Genomic DNA, 17402 nt, shown 5'->3' on the forward strand with positions numbered 1-17402 from the left:
CCCCGTCCCTGCTTGTGTTTTTGTTCTGTGTGCATATTGAGGTCCATCTGCTTTCAGTGTGCTTTCCTGGAACTGCTGCCTCTAACCAAGCATTTCTTCAGTGTGGTCAGTAGCTCTTTTTTAAATATTCAGAGTACTATTTTGGTTATTCTGCATACTATGCATGCTGCACAGAGTGCAAACAGGCACACATACTTAGAGACAATTAGTTTACACCTCATTACCTACTTGTATTATACTGTAGTTTTAAAAGACTGCTGTCACTTTATATAACCTGAATGGCTTATAAGAGATAACAACAGTAGCTAAGACTGGGAGACGTTCATTGAGTGTGTCCAAGAGGATATTCTGCAAAAAGGAAGAATGTTTCTCTCATTAACTTAATATAATGGCAGAAACTGTTTGAAAGTCCTCTAAAAATATATCCGTCCTTAACTAAGTTTCCTCATAGTCTGAAGACTTAATGCCTGCATGAGCACCGAGTAACCGCACTGTAAGCAAGGATATAGACGGCATCACAGAGAGAGAGAGAGAGAGAGAGAGAGTGAGAGTGAGAGTGTTCACATCCGGAATCCAAGACAAAGATGATGCTTGTTGGGATTGTTCAGCCTGTCACCCAGAGAAGAAAAACAGAGAGCAGAATGAGATGCTTTGACGAGAGGTCACTTAAGATTCATTGAATTAGAGCAGTTCCAGCCCTGTGGCATTTAGCACATTAACTCTGCATATCCGCTAGTCAACAGAAGTGACAGCTGATAATTTAATTATGCTCTCGGAAAAGGAAATCCTAAGTGGCCGGGATGGGATATCTACATGGGAATTTAAATGTATTCCACAGAATTTGAGCGCCACTTACCACACTGTTTTTCCTTAGCAAAACCTAAGGAAACAGATTGCGATGGCAGTAATTCATGCAATGTACTGCATTTGAAAATGTGCACCTCCATTTATCCTCTCTGAAAATGGCCCTGCTTTCTCTCCTGCTGTGTAACAGTAGTTGCAGTGTTTGTGTGTGAGAGGCTTGGCAGAGGCACAGAGCCCGGCTGGGGTAGCCACATGTTAATGGAGTCTGCGAAACACAAGGCTTTGGTATGCTAACACCAGTGAAACTAGGCTGTCAGACTCACACAGAGGACAGCTCTTAAGATCTCAAGAGTCGTCTCGAGATGTGCATACAACACACGCCAGCATACACATACACATCCCTTATTATTTCATTTACATGCAATCCCTTGAGTGTTGTGCCACTCAAAGGCTCTGATGTAATTTGTGTCGCCTCTGCCTTTGTATTCTGCTTGTGTGTCTGTGTCAGTGCACTTCTCCCTACAGAGTGTCTTAAACTGGAATCTGAATCAGAAAATAGCTGAATAACTACATTTGTGGCTTTCAGTGGATCAGAATCGTGTTGCACTTTTCATTCACACTTCCTCTGTGCTCCTTTTTGTGTGTGTGTGTGTGTGTGTGTGTGTGTGTGTGTGTGTGTGTGTGTGTGTGTGTGTGCCTCCTCGACACGGGCTTAGCACTAATTAAAAAATGTCTCATGCATGTGTAAAAAGCACGTGCAAATAAAGAAGAGAGAAGCCACAGTGCTCATGTGATTTGTGTGTGGATGTCACGTGAATCTGTAACATTGTTTCATGGGATTACATAACTATTTATCATGGTTGGTTTCAGGTATGAGCATTACCCAGCGTTATAGGAACCTGCAACCCCTCCTATTTAGTTCCATTTTATGTCGTCATGCCTCCCCCTCTGCTGTGTCTTCTCCAGGTCCCCAATGGGACAGTGCTTGCTGTTTCCCGAGTGATTGCAGCCGAGCATGCAGCTGCTGTCAGACCCTGGGGTTTAAACTTGCGCTCCTGCTGTTTGCCCAGTTGTAGCTTACTGTTTGTGTTTTAGTATGTGCCCTGTGCATGCTTATCTGAGCAGACATGTATTTTCTCCAGCTCCTGTTGTGACTCCTGCCTGGCTGTTTTTCTGTCAGGCAACAAGGCGAAACAGCCGAGGGACGAGGAGCATGTAAACACATCTGCTTTCCATTCTCACATTCTTCATCCTCCATGACACTGCCGTGCTCACTTTCTCAATGTCCATCCTTTGCTCTCTTGTCTTCCCTGTTCTCGTCACATCCCCGTCTATCAGCTTTAATAAATCCCTCTTCAGCGGAGCCGGGCTCATCCTCTCAGCTCGCCTCCTCCCTTTACTGGCTGTTGCAGCCATACTCATCTCATCATCTCATTTTTCCTCTCTGACGCCATCTCACTGCATCTTTTTATTTTTTTATTTTTTTTAATCTCATTACATCCATTCTACTTTATTCCTCCTGTCCCCTGCTCATGATTATCTCACTATCATACCTCAGTCAGTTCTGTTCTCCAATTATAGCATATCCATATAACCCTCCATCCTCTCCATTCGCTCTCAACTGTCCCTCCAGCCTTCTTATTTTTATGTCTAGCCTCTGGTTTTTATTATGCTATGATTGCTTCATCCTGTTACTAAGAGATGTTGTCTTTAAAAACTATGTGCTGATGCTGTGCAGAAGAACAGCTAACAGTGCTTCAGTGGTGCAAGGTCAACTAATTTTTACAGCTCATGTCACTCAGCTTCATACAGTACATTAGCATTGAGTCTTACCCTAACCCCTTACTCTACAAACACAACAATATCCTCCACACTTTCCCCTAATGACCTCACCTTATCATCTGACCACTTCATGTGACCACAGTTTAGTCAGCTGGTTTGGTTTGCAACTCTATGATGCTATTTCAGTTACATTGTTACCAGCTGAACACAGTTTTTGCTATGTATCAATTTGGTCAGAGGTTTTGAACAAAAAATTAATCTCTCTGTACAGTCACACCTAAGATTCCTCCACCCAATGTGCTGCACAGCATATATTAGTGATACATTTCTGTTCCCCATTACATGCTGACAGCAAGTTAATCAGTGAGAGATGTTGCATTCGTAAACTACGTGCTGATATCTGTGAAACCTGCAGACAGTGCAACCTGACTACAAGCTTAGTCATAATTCAAAATCTGTTTGCTGTCCTAAATCCTAAAACACATCCTAAAACACATATTGAGAGAATTAAATGGGATGCAGCTTCTTTTTTTTTTTTTTTTTTACTTATTCTTTTTTCTACATCTCTTATGTGCTGGTTCCACATGCTGTTGGTGAAGGATAGAAACAGTCTGGACAATCATTTTAAGATCTGTTCAAAGAGTCTTCTTCTGATTAATAAGTGAAAAGAGGAAGTGTTTTGTATGTTTGCATATCTAATTACGATTGAGGCACTATACTATTATACATTAAAATAAAGTATGAGATAAGAATAAGAAAGTTTGCAGTTGTAATATACTGCAGATTAAATTCCTATTGCGTCTCAGAACATGGTGTTACACCAGTGTCCCTTTCTCAATTCTTCATAGATCATGTTTTATGCTTTTATAAGCTTCATTACTTTCATAAGGCTTCATTAGGCTCATACTTTATAGAATTTGATTGTTGCCTCATAAATAAATAAAAAATCTTTTTTTCTCCTTATTTGTTGTGTGTATTTGTTGACATACACTAAATGGATGGAGAGTATAGAGTTAATATTGTGCATTAATAAAAACACAAAGAAATGTGAAATTGCTAACCATCCAACAACAATAACTCCATAGGCGAGCTGCTGCATACAATTCTCCTTACAGAGATAAATACAGTTTTGTTGAATTAAATGTCATTTTCAAAATGTATTTACATGCATTTTGAAAAAAGGCCTACATTGCCAAAATTGTGTCTAAAAAACACTTCCACCCTGGAGTGTGTTAAATTTTATTTACGCCATGTAATGCGTTGTCACTGTCCCCTAATGGTGAGTTTTGGAACATCTATGCAACTTGAAGCAATGCGGCAGGAAACAAACACAACTGTCAAAGCAGAAATACGTTTTTTTTTTTTAACGTGTGAAACAGAAGTTTACAAAATTGTAAATAGCACCATGTTGACTTACAGTATTTAAAAAAAAAACAGAGGATGTCAAGTGTCCTTGTCAGTAGAAACCCGTAGCAGCATATTAGTCCCATATCATCCACTTGTTTAATCATTTCTCTACAGTTTAACATCATAACAATGCAATCACTTCATATAAGTTAAAAAAGGTAAAATGTGAAAACAAAATATGATCAGAGGAAATAAACAAATGCCCTATAGAATAAAATCTCAAGGGGAAATATTGCTCAGCTATACAACCATAGGTGTGTCTCTGTATTCTGTGTCTTCCTCTCCTCATTTCACTAAACTAAATACCCAGGACACCTAGAGACACTGGGGTGGGAGAGCTTATGGGAAATGACTTTTGCCGGTTCATTTAATTAGCATCTGCGCAGATGGAATTTGAAAGAGAGAGCAGAGAAGCAGAGGAAGTCACTTGAGCCTAATGAATAGCACACATAAGTTTCTTTTTTGAATAAATTCTGTAGCTCAGATGCTACTGGTCTTCTTTTTGGTTGGCTGCTTCCTTGTTGCAGTCTTTGATCTCGCCTTTCAGCTCAGCTAGCTGTTCTGAATGGACGGCCAGGGTGCCATTCACCTCGGCCAGATAGGAGTCTGAGTGTCTCTCAAGCTCTGCTCTGATCCTCTCCAGTTGCTCTGCCAGCTCCCCCAGGCTGCTGCACTGGCCCTCTACATGGCTCACCCTGCTATCAACATCCTTCACCTCCCTCTGTACTTCTATCGCTGTGCTCCGGCAGCCCTGCAGCTCCCCAGCCAGCCGTCTCTTCAAGGCCACAAGCTCTCCCTTTAGCTGGGCCAGCCGCCTCTCCCCGGCCCCCAGGAGAGAAGCTTGGTGGCCCACTAGTTTGGTGATTCCTTGAACCTGGTTGACTATCTGGTGCTCTCTCTGCTCCCAGGTGGCGTTAGCTTGGCCCACTTCACTCGCAATGAATCGAATAGAGTCCTTTAGGCCCTTTAGAGAGCGGTTCACAGAGTTGATGTTAACCTTCAGCAGGGTGATCTCTCCTTGGACGGTGCCCTCCGTGTCCTCCTGGGCGATATGGAAGAGCAGGTTCTGCAGGGTGTTGTTTAGGTGGTTCAGTTGGTTAGAATGGGAGTCAAGGCGGTCAGTCATCTTCTTCCCCATCCCCTCACACGCCTCCTCTACTTCAGTGACACTGATACCCCCTGCTGGCGGGGTGGAGGGTGAGCAGGAAGAGGTGCAGAGGAGCTCCAGATCTATTAACTGTTTCTGAATGCCATCCAGGTCTCCTTCCATTCTCCTCCTTACAGACTCGATCTCTGTCTCTAGTGCCGGGACAACCTGACCCTCCAGGAGTGCCGGAGCAGTGGCATTACTCAGCTCCTCAACGGCCACAAACACTCTCTCCTCCAGGGTCTTCAGCTTGTCCTCCAGCATGGTCTTGAAGCCATCCAGACCACCAGGGAGCCCTGCTACTCCATCAGGTCCACCCTCTGTGGCATTAAGGCGGCCCTCTATGTCCACCAGGCGGGCCTCGATAAGTGTCTCTACGTGTATGCTCTGGTCAGTGAGGGCAGTCTGGAGCTGTCTCTGAGATTCTGTCAAGCCTTTAACGGACTCCTCCAGCAGCAGCACACGCTGGGAGAGACTGTTCACCTGCAATAATCAATCATTTGTTAGTAATCTGATAAAATGTCCAGTCATACCTGATTACATTGTAGCTATGTTATTCTTTCTGTAGCAATGATTGAGTGACTGAAATGTACAGTATGTAATTAAAGGAAATAAGCTTTCTAGCAGAGATTTAGAAGAGAAGATCGATACAATTCCCAAATTTCGGTAGTGTCGTATTGTTAGAGTTTTCTTTACATGAAAACACCATGAGTCCATTTATTTAAGGACTGTTCACTTGACAAATTGCTTGTTTACTGCATGCTGATTACATCCATGTCATACCTGTCCACAGCAGCTTTCAGTGAAAGTTAGGCCCTGGATCTGTGCCTGCAAAGAGCCCAACTCCTCCCTGAGCCCGGTCTCTCTTCCATCCAGAGACTGCTGCATTTGCTCCTGGCTATCCATGTGCTCCTTATGGCACTGGTTCTGCACCGCCCCAATCTTCTCGTCACATTGGCTCTCCAGACCGGTCAGACGGCGCTCAAAGCCATCCAGGATCTCAGCCCGCACGTCGGCCAGCTTGGCGTCCAGGATCTCGTCCAGATAAATAGTGGAGCTGTGGCCAGGGATGGGCCTGCCTCTAGCTCCTTCCAACAGCCTCTTCAGCTGGCTGTCATGACCCAGGACCATCCCCTATGGACACACACAGGTGAGAAGGAGAAAAAGCTAGCATTTAATAAAGGAAAGATAAGGAGAACTGATTAATCTATACAGATACTCTATCAACTGATCTTTGTGCAAGCATCGTGTTACAGTACCTTAATCTCTTCTAAAATGTGAGTTTTGGCTCGCAGCTCATCCTTCACTTCTGTCACCCTCCCTGCTAAGTCTCCAAATCCAGTGAAGCTTTCTCTTCCTTCCAGTCCATCAGGAGTCCCATCTGGGATCACCCCAAATCCCACTGTAGAGTCGGGCACACGAGGAGTGTTTGGTAGCAGGGACACCAGGATTTTTTTGGTATCTTCCCTGAGAGATGTTCGCAGTCGCTCCTCAAGGCCAGCCACTACCCCGTTGAGAGTGTCTAGACCCTGGGTGAGGCGGCGTAGGTCCTCCTCCATATGGTCCAAACGTTCACCAGTCACTCCTGAAATCCCAAATTTGTTTCCTGTATTTCCAAGGATCAAACCGAAAGAAGAAAGTAGGATTTCTTTTAGAAAGTTCACCACTGAATGATGGAATGATGCAACATTGAGAGCATTTAAAAGTGAGAAATAACAATAAATTGGTTAGTGTTGGTTCCCACCATAGTTTGGTTTTCCGTTCCCAGTAGGCAGCTGTCCTGTTGGTATTGGTCTGTGGTCAGCCACGCCGGGGAAGGGTTTGCCAGGCTCCAGCTGGCCTCCTCCAGGCCTGTGGTCCATGGGGGGTCTTGGGCCATGGGGGAATCCCTTCATCCCTGGGCGTTGGGGCACACCCCCACCATTAAAAGGTGGTATCATGACGTCAGGCAGCGATGTGGGTCCATCGTAGCAGTTTTCTCCAGAGTAGCCGGGACAACATTTCCACTCCAGCTCAGTCACCGTCTTAAAACCCACCTTGTACTTTGGCTTGTAGAATGTCCTGTACCTGAAGGAGACATGATGGAAAGCATGTTTATTATCAGAGTATGTTAAAACTGTCATATCAGATGATAAAACATCTGATATGACAGTTTTAACATAGGGCTGCATTTGTTTTTACTAATTAAGAGCACAGAGCCAGGACAGAGGATGGGAGGTCCAGAGATAAAGGGATGAAGTTGTTCTTTATGAGATTAAACACGGATTAGAGGGAGATTAGGAGATAACACAAAGTGTAACGTAAATGATGTGGCATCAGAGGATTGAACCTGGTTCAGCACCCAACTTCAGTGTTATTTTGTCTAAACGCACACACACACACACACACACACACACACACACACACACACACACAGTCATTCAGCTGTCTTTTATGAAGAGAAAATCCATTCCTTTAATGTCCCCTGTGTGTGGGCGTTTAAAAGGCATAATAAAAATATTCACAAAATCACATGTAGAAGCTTTATGGGCATGTATACATGGATTTACACACACATGGTAAAGTTAAAGTATCACTTCAGACCTCCAATTTGTATCACAATACATAAATTATACTAGTGTTTTAGAACTTGGTATAGGTAGGTGGGCAGGTAAGAAACAAGACCACATGTAACCCAGAATAATCAATAAATGAGAAGGAGCTTCTCAGAATTTTTAATGTGCAGAGAATAAAATGGTGCTCACAGTAGCTGGTTCCTAATATATATTTTTTAAATACAAATTAAATTAACACTATCTTGCCCCCAGTGGTGTCTCTCTGTAGAAGAACTCTGACTACAAACAGTGCATTCAGCTACCTACACTCTTACTGTAATATGGACAGCACATGATGTGCACACTAGAGGGCAGCATTGATGCAGAGTAGATTTCATGGTGCTCCCCGTTCTGCAGTTTCTCCTGAAGGAGCCTAATAATTATGCATTTCAAACTTCACAACCAAACTCCTCAGGACTCAAACTGAACAGTCAAAGGTATAAGGTTGAACTTTAGCTGTTTAACTAATTGCATTTTGTTGTTTTGTTTGAAAAACCTACATGACAACAGGACACTTCTGACCCCAGATGCACTTGGTGGTGTACTCAGCCTTCACATAGGTAGCCACTCCATCCTGCATGGTGCATGTGATGTTCTTCTGCACCACGTAGGCACAGTGGTTTCTGTGGGGACATTAGAGTGACATTAGAGTTAAACAGGTAACAGTACTGATATCAACACTGCAATTATCCTTTACATTAAAGATGACAACAGCCCTTGTTTTGCTATGTACCTGATAATCTTATAATACTAAGATTTTAACAATCTTCATTTCATATTGCATTTTTGGTTTGCAACCTATAACCACATCTTACAAGCTTTGAAGGGGTTTTCTTAGAAGAGCTTCATGTTGCATATGGATAACTTATTGAGTGATGCTTCCCTTCCCCTAATTTTAAAAGCACATATTAATTTACTGACCCCTCTGGCATAAATCAGAATGATGAAAAATGATGTTTTATTGTTCCATTGTTTTAAGCTAAAAACCATTTAGACAAGAAACAAGAAATATCACCCAGATAGTTCTCAGATAAATCCATAATCCAACACATAAAAACTTTATTATAACTACTTTGAACAGTTGTTGCATCATGCTGGCGTTGGACCCTTTTCTCTCCTTCTCCCATTCATTGCTAGTGCAACTATAGCAACTGCCAAATGTTCCCCTGGCCCCCGTGCAACACAGGAAACGATGATCTGCGCTCTTTAGACTCACATGTGAAGCATTTCTTACATTCAGAGGGGAGCATTTAGCAACACATGCAGTACTTAAAGTTGCTCCACAGCTGTTTCAGGACAAATAGAAGTGTTTGGAGGAGCAAGGAGGGACACAGGGGCCGAGTAGGGTAGGCATGCCAAGTTAACAGGTTCAGAGGGCTAACAGGCAGCCTATCAGAATCTGTGAGAAACCACTGCACTGCTGCTGCTTTCTACAAATCGCTGACTGCATTGACAGCGTTTGTGTGTGTCTGTGTGTGTGTGTTACCACTCTGTTGACATATGTTAATTGCGGTGGAAGGAAAAGGGCAGGAGTCGGAATGACAGAGCTCCTTTCATACCAGCCTGACAACCTGCTGCCAGGTCATGCGTTGTTAAGGAAGTGGCTGTTATGAGCTGAACTGATGTGGTATGATGAGAGTTAAATCACTCACACTCACACGGGCAACTTACTGAGTACTGCTGATGATTTTTAGCGCAAAAAACCCCAAGGAAATCAGTTTGGAAACATTGTTTTTATGTATCAGATGGTGTTTAGGTAGGTAAGTACATGAAATGAAGACTTTAAACTCAATCTGACAAATACATTGTGCTGCATCATAATTTTTGGCATATTTCTCCTCTCATGAAAACCTGTAAGAAGCTCATTTACTGTTTCTCTGCTCAGTCTGCTGATGCCGCTGGCACAATGCTGCTAACAATTTGCTTTCATGCATTTCTTTTCCCACCACCTGCAGGCTCTTTTCTTTACGATCCCTGAGGTGGGTTAACACTGATCACTCCCTCTTCTCTCATCTACTGCTCATAGAATACATTTGGTGCCAAAATAAACGCCATTTTGTTCTTCATTCCTGGAGTTAATAAAAACGAATGATGCTGTCATCCAGAGAATATCAGCACTCATAGATGACAGATTTATCAAATGCAAGAAAAAGCTTAAACGCTTTATGACTTTGTTTTTTGTGTATGTGAGAGTTAGGAAAAGCTTCTATAGGCATACGAGGATTTATGACACCTAATGGAGAGCAGTGCATGAGTATGTCTGTGTATACAGTACAGTAAGTGTGTGACCCCTTCTCACATTACACACAGAGCTGATCAGTGGAGTGAAAAGGGACCATGTTCAGCATTTTGTTTGTCAGGTGCACATCTGGTGGGGAGCCAATGACCTTCAGACTCGCTCACAATGCCTGAAAAGTGCAGGAATCCAGATGTACATGGGATGAAAAAAAACATTCTCCTGGTCTCTGGTTCCGCCTCTCTCTTCCCAGTCTGCTCTTTGCCTGTTTTCACAGATCTGTCAATGTCATTTGGGTCTATGAGTGATATTTTATCCTCAGTGTCTTACAGACAGAAAGGTTAAGGGCAGGGCAACGTCACCTTCTCTGCGGTGTCTTTGTAGGACGAATGTTGAGTTTCAACTTGAGAGATAGTGATAGTGTGTGTGAGCTGCAGAGACACTGACACACTCTCACACACATGCACATATTGTGCACGTGCAGTGAAGCTCTTCAAATATGCAATTGCATGGTGATATTGTAGAGCTTGATCTGATTCACTGTTTGAGAAGATATGAGTTCAAAGATGTCAACGTAGGGCTGGTGAACTTTTGCTTAGCTTTGTGGCAGCAACAGCAAAGGCATGGTGGTATAGTGTTATAATGCTTTCCACGTTCACCACCTTAGTGTGTTAGCATGCTTACATTTGCTAATTAGTGCTAAACACAGCTGAGGCTGATTGTAATGTTATTAGTTTTGCAGATATTTGGTTATTAAAGCAAAGTATTGGATACATGAAAACTTTGACCTAATGATGGTGCCAGATGAAATCACCAAAATTACCTCAATTTATCCTGAGGGGGACATGAATGTGTGCACCGAATGTCATGACAATCTGTCTAACAGTTTTTGAGGTGGTGGACCGATTGACCAAAAAAACAACCAACACTGCCAACCTTAAGAGCCAGCAGTCTCTAACAGCAGCTGAGTAGTGTGCTGTCTTTGACTGAACTTACCAACCTTATCTAATGTATCTAATGTGAATACATTCCGCTCGTCTGATGTGCATTTTTCTTTTAAAATTAGGCCTAGCAGAATGCCCATACTAATTGACCAAGGTCTCAGTCAAATGTTTCTTTTTACTTATTTGACTCTTTCACAATACAGATCAACAAAAAGGCTTCCTTCAGCTAAAAATGCTAATTGGCTTACTGCATATTCTCTACAAGTGCTGTACATTTTATTTTGGTAATTTCTGACGATTTTAAACATATTTCTAACTGATTATTTCCATGTATGTTAAAAGAAACTTACTATTTGAATCCCAACAACAGCAAGAAAACACCCAAATTAAAAAAGTCCAGTTGATCCAGACCTTTACTGAACCACCCATCCCCAACTGACACAATCAACACTGATTCAAATTCATCAGTGTATTAAACTCTCTTGTGCACCTCCCACTTTCACCTGACCTTTTCTATAACAGTCTTAACCTCCTTTCACCATGGTTTCCCCTTTTCTCTCTCTCCTAAAACACCTCCTTCCTTCTTTTAACGCCTAAATATTGTCTTTTTTCTGTCATTGGAGCGTGTCATTTTTGACTGCTAGTTTGGTCCGACTGTAAATATTTCCAGTATAGTATTACAGTTCCTAAAACACTTCAGAGCCTCCCAGGGGGAAAGCAGAATTCCCATCTCAGATTCTCATGTGGAGTGTTTTTGGCAAATAGTATTGCTTCTAGACCTCCACCCTCTGCTGGGCCCAAAACAACTAACCTTTCAATCCCTCCCCCCCCCCATTTTTCTCATAACCTCCCTCTCCTTTTTTTCTGCAAAATCTGCAAACTGTAGGTAATCTCTGTTTACGTATCGTAAGTATACCAGTCCTGCTCTTGCCTCTGTTTCTAATATTGTCTTTTTTCTTTCTCTTTCGCTTTTTCACGACACCCCTCTGTTGTCTCATCATGACCCTGACATCTCTGGCCTTCTAACCTGCCACTTTTCCTCCATTGCTTTGCTCTGTGGCACTAAAGGACTTACCTTCCTCATTACTAACCACTCTTTCACCTGCAGGGTTCTTGACCGTTTGAACCCAGGCTACTGCCTCTGACAGATTTATGACTGGAGCAGGCCAGATAGAAAACCATGCAATCTTTAATAGGAACTTTAACAACCATATCTATGTGCTAACAACTCTCCTCCAGGGCCCATCTCTTTCCATATATGTTTTTAATGAAACCTATTTCTAGCCAACTGGCAGGTCTGGATGGCCCTAGAACCTATAGGGGATAACTCTGACCTTCATAGACCGAGTCAGCTCCGATGCCAGCTCTGGTTATTATAGCTTAAATGCAGACCATTACTTTTACAAGTGCTGAAACTTTGGCTATCAACCTCTAATCCTCACTACAGCAATAAAACCATGTAGATAAACAAAATTATAGCTGCTAATTCCTAGTCATATATCATTTTTAGTTTGTTTTATTAGACAGTCATATATTCTTTATGTTGTTTTGTTCTATTTTTGACATGGGGTACAGTAAGAGTCTCAAACACCGGTAGTGAAAAAACACCCCAATAACTTATCCTCAAGCATTTCTCAAAGCACATAATCTTCTTTGGGTAAGAATAGCTCTCTGTGTTCTTGAAATTAAAGGGTTTTAAAACGTAATTGTTAGATTTGTTGGTCTCATTGTACTGAATATGCTTTTGAATGAAATCAATAGTAATGTCTTGTACAGAAGGTGGCTGCTGAACAAACCAAAGCAACACATTTTCTGATAATGATAGGCCCTATATACAGTAATAGCTATAGAGAGCCAAAGTGAAACTGGAAGAAACAAACACCATTTCCCACAAGACCTAGAACTTTGCGGGTTAAACGTAAGGGCTTGACGTAAGACATTGAGGGTCTATGGCTTTACGTCAAGCTCCTTCCGGATGTCTGAGCTCCTTAACCTTTTGAAAACCTTGGAGAAAACTTGTTTCAGCCTTTCGGTCACTACCCAAAGCTCATGACCATAGGTTGCAGGTTGAGGAACGTCGATGGACTGGTAAAATGAAAGCTTTGCCTTCCACCTCAGCTCCCTCTTCATCACAACATTTTGGCACGACGCCTGCATTACGCTGCACCAATAAAACTGTTGATTACGCTCTAATATACCTCTTTGGTTGCCCCAAGTGAGGCAGTTCAAATATCTTGGGGGCTATTCACAAGTAAAACAAAAATTTAATAGAATACTTTGACATTTTAGGAAAAATGCTTATTAATAGCTTTCTTGCAGAGAGTTTGATGAGAAGATCCACTCTCATGTCTGTATGTTAGCTAAATATAAAGCTACAGCTAGCAGGTGATTAGCTTAAGCATACTGACTTTAAGCAGGGGAAAACTGCCAGCCTGACTATGTGCAAAAGTTTAAAAAAAAATCTGCCTAGCAACATTTAAACTCACATAATTACATCTTGTTTCTTATGCGAAACTAAGCACTCATTGACACTTTATATCTTGTTTTTTTTTTTTTATGGTAAGCTACGCTAATTGGCTGCTAGCTTTAGCACCATATTTAACTCTGAGCAACCAAGCAAATATTTAGTGCATCAGACTTTTAGATGGTAAAATCCGCGTTCGCTGAGTGTTTACATAAAAATCCCAAACATTTTAGCAGAAAGGTCAGTGAAAGCAGTACATCAGATAAATATGGGTTGTTAAGGAGCTTGGGAGTTTACTGCCCAGCCTCTTTGACCCTTAGCAGGTGACTGACTCCATTTTTGTCCTCCACTGAACACAAACTTACAATAGAAACCCATAACCTCTAACCTCAACCAACTCACTGACCTTTCCCTCCTTGATCTCTGTCCCATACATCATTGCAAAGCCCAAGGATATGACTTTAATCTGATCAGTGAAGGCATGTGGCATCTGCTGGGATCCTAATTGATTTATACAACATTCATTTCCCAATGATGGGTGTATTACATGGCTCATGGCTTATGTTTCACCTGTCATGCATTTTGAGGTATAGTGGTAATGCAGCATGGTAGGAGATGCTTGTGGGGTGCCAGACACATTTTTTAAGTTAACTTTTTCCATTGTGACTTATACAGTTATGTGTTAGACAGAATAAATTATGTAATTAGTTTCCTATGTATAGCATCACTTGACAAGCATTCCATCTAATAACAAAGTTTCTCTATTGTCTTATAATTTTCTCTTGGATATGAAGATGTGGTATCAAAAACATTATGAAATGTTAAAATGTAATTTCTTTTCTTGAATATTTTCCACTTTGCCAAAGCCTTGGACCAAAACACACTCAAATCTGAACTAAGCCACCCATGCACAGTTTCTGCAATGGGCCATATGGGCTTCTGTGCAATAAAACTATGACAGGTACAGCATTGTAACTCTCTAAGATGTCACAGTCAGTGACTACAGGGCTATATATTTTCTCACTGCAGCAAGTGGTTGCACTGAGTGAAAGTAATGACTGTGAAATCAAATGACTCGCTGCCAAAACACAGATAATAATTCAACATGAAGAGAGAAAAAAAATCTGTGGCGCACCAACAGCTGAGAATTTTTTATTTTTCTCACAAAAAGCAGGCATGTTTTGTCCATGTGACTACGTGGTCAGTAAGTTTGTGTTTATAAGCTGTAAAAGCACATGTGAAATCTTTTACAAAAATATAAATAAACTAACATACATGCATATATGGACATACTCAGACACGCACACAAATACACACACACACACACACACACACACACACACACACACACACACACACACACACACACACACACACACACACACACACACACATCATAGCACGTGCTATTTTTAAGTCCCACTGACCAGTCCAGGTTGCCAACAACTGAGCTCATATATCTGTAGTGGTGGTTTGACACTGACAACTCCCTGGGGCCCATTGTGTCCAAGGTGGGTCAGCAATGTCAGACACCTGTGGGGGAATATTACCAGCTACCAGCAACATGCAATTACCGACCATCTGTTATTACTGATCAGCTAGTTTTGAATAGAACAATCTACAACAGTCTGGTTAATCTCTCACTCTTGGGATATGATGATAAGCTGACTGGAAGGAAAGGAATGAATGTGGACTATATTGTTATGCAAGAAAAGTTAAAGGTGGAGATTGAATGTGGGTGTTGCATTCAGTGGGTGAGGGATGCTGAAGAGCCTGTTCTCTGTAGATGAGGGAACATGGCAGACTGAGCAGGGCTGGGTGATCAGCAGTGTTCTGTGGCAGTTTGAGCGAAGCAGCAGGTAGCTGGGGAGCTGTCCAAAGACATAACAGCTCTCAGGGGAAGCCAAGCAAAAGAGACAGGAAAGGGAGGACAAACCGAAAGAGCCCTACAGACCAAACATCAGCCATCTCTCTATCCAGGCAAAATATATCCACAAGGTTCTGATTCATCTCACAGCTTCATGGCTTTCAAATAGCATGCATATCTTGGGATTGTTATTCCCCTCTGCTCATGTGCTTTGAATGTCCTTGTGTTTTTACATACATCACAGATCACTAATTCAAAACAGAAGACCATTCACCTCTACTTGTTAATACTGGAAGATTTAGTCAGAAAACAAAACAAACTTTCAATAGCTATTTCAATGCAAACTCAGTTGAGACCACTGTGTTATTGCTGAAGTATTGATTGGAGATTAGTTGTACCACTCCCTTCTGTCAGCGGGTGCCCAGCTGTACTATAAGTCTCGCCTCTAATTGAGCCCCACTCCCTACCCCACACACACACACACACACACACACACACACACACACACACACACACACACACACACACACACACACACAGCGGCTGTGAGGGATCAATACTCATGTCATCAACTCAGCACCCCCCTCGCTGCACCACAAAGACCAAAATGATGGCTTTGTTTTCATAACGCAGCATGTCATTGTTGCTCTATAATGCTTATCGCCAGCCACAGATGGTTTTAGGTTTGAACCACAGAAAAAGGCTGATGGTGAGTAAGGGAGAAACAGAGAGTCAATTCAGGGATCTGTTACTGAGCCAATGCCCTAACTAAAACCATATTTCTGCAACTCGCGTGGTGACATGGGTTTCTCAGGGGAAAAGCAGTATGAGGTGGGTCCGGCTTGCAAGCTACTTGGAATGCTTTTTGAATTCAATACCCTGTAGTGTGGGAAGGTAAATAAAACGTGCATTAGCCTGTGACTTGTCCAAAACGGAGTACTTACTTGTGACGGGTCATGGGCTTGTTTGGTGAATGTTGAGGGTTGAGTCCAGCCTTGTACAGGTTGTATCTGTTTCCATAGAAAGGGTTGACATGGCCTCCATAGAAAGTTCCTTTGCTGTCCACCACAGATAGCAACTCTCCTAAGAGAAAAAGCTGTGCAACCAGATTACACAACTTGGTCCTCATTGTTTTTTTTCTTCTTTTTAAGCACAATTAATTCCAGAGTCTTGAAAATGCAACTGCCTAGAAAAAGGGGTAAAAATGATAGTTGTAGCTTCCTCAGAGTATTGTGTTGAAGTTCCCTGGCTCACTTGCAGTCTTGTCTTCTTCAGTGGGCCCTGAAGGACACATGGAGCCCAAACAGCTGTAGCATCAACAGCATCTCGCCCTGCACGCCTTCAGTTCGCACACTGACCACAGTCTGAGCACATTGGACAGAGCAGAGGGAAAACTAGTGAGGTTGAAGAGGGAGGGGAGAGGAAGAGGGGCAAGGAAAACAACACAAAGGTGTGCTAGAGGAGGGGTAAAGAGAAAGAGGAGAGCAGGACAGAGGAAAGGAGGAGGGAAGAGTGTGCAAGTGTGTCTCTAGTAAAGTTTCAGCTCTGTATACATACACATGCAAGCGTGTGTGAGACCTGCTGACTAGGCTGGAGCCTCCAACTCCTCTGCACTCTGCATGAGTGAGGGTGTGTGCAAGAAGCAGCGTGCTGCTCTGCTGACTCTGAAGGGGCAGGCAGACAGACAGCCTGTATTAGCATATCCCACCCCAACTCCAGCCCGAATGCTCTGCACAAGCGGGGGACTGACTAATACAATTTGGTGACTCTTTCTCTCTTCCTCTTTCTCACACACACACACACACACACACACACACACACACACACACACACACACACACACACACACACACACACACACATGAACATACATATAAACACACACACCATCAAATTCAAAGAACAATAAAAGCTCTGCTACTTATTCTGCTTTAGCTCTGTTTGCCATCCCGTCTCCTGGTCGGTCCCCTTTCTCTCCAATCTCCAACAATCTAGGTCTATTGAATCCATTAAGGATTTATTTTTATTTTTTTTCTCTACCCTCTCCTTTTCTTTCTCCATCTGCTCCGGGAGCAGCTGTACATCAAATCACAGCCCCAGTGTGCAGTGCCATGTGCATGGCTGCAGTTACAACCAGCTAAGACGCTGCCAATCTGG

The 17402-nt window shown here is 42.5% G+C and overlaps 1 protein-coding gene across 1 annotated transcript; it reads right to left on the reverse strand.

Annotated features, from left to right (window-relative positions):
• Positions 1-3811: 3811 nt before the first annotated feature.
• Positions 3812-16934, reverse strand: emilin3b (elastin microfibril interfacer 3b). The gene is made up of 6 exons (XM_078255181.1): positions 16190-16934; positions 8235-8357; positions 6885-7207; positions 6400-6746; positions 5924-6274; positions 3812-5623 (listed from the first exon to the last, which is right to left on the reverse strand). Exons 1-6 carry the CDS (start codon positions 16372-16374, stop codon positions 4481-4483), a joined length of 2472 nt encoding a protein of 823 aa, XP_078111307.1. The 5' UTR covers positions 16375-16934; the 3' UTR covers positions 3812-4480.
• Positions 16935-17402: the final 468 nt, after the last annotated feature.

This window comes from Sander vitreus, chromosome 7 (genome assembly GCF_031162955.1).
Source record: "Sander vitreus isolate 19-12246 chromosome 7, sanVit1, whole genome shotgun sequence".
NCBI classification, from domain to species: Eukaryota; Metazoa; Chordata; class Actinopteri; order Perciformes; family Percidae; genus Sander; species Sander vitreus.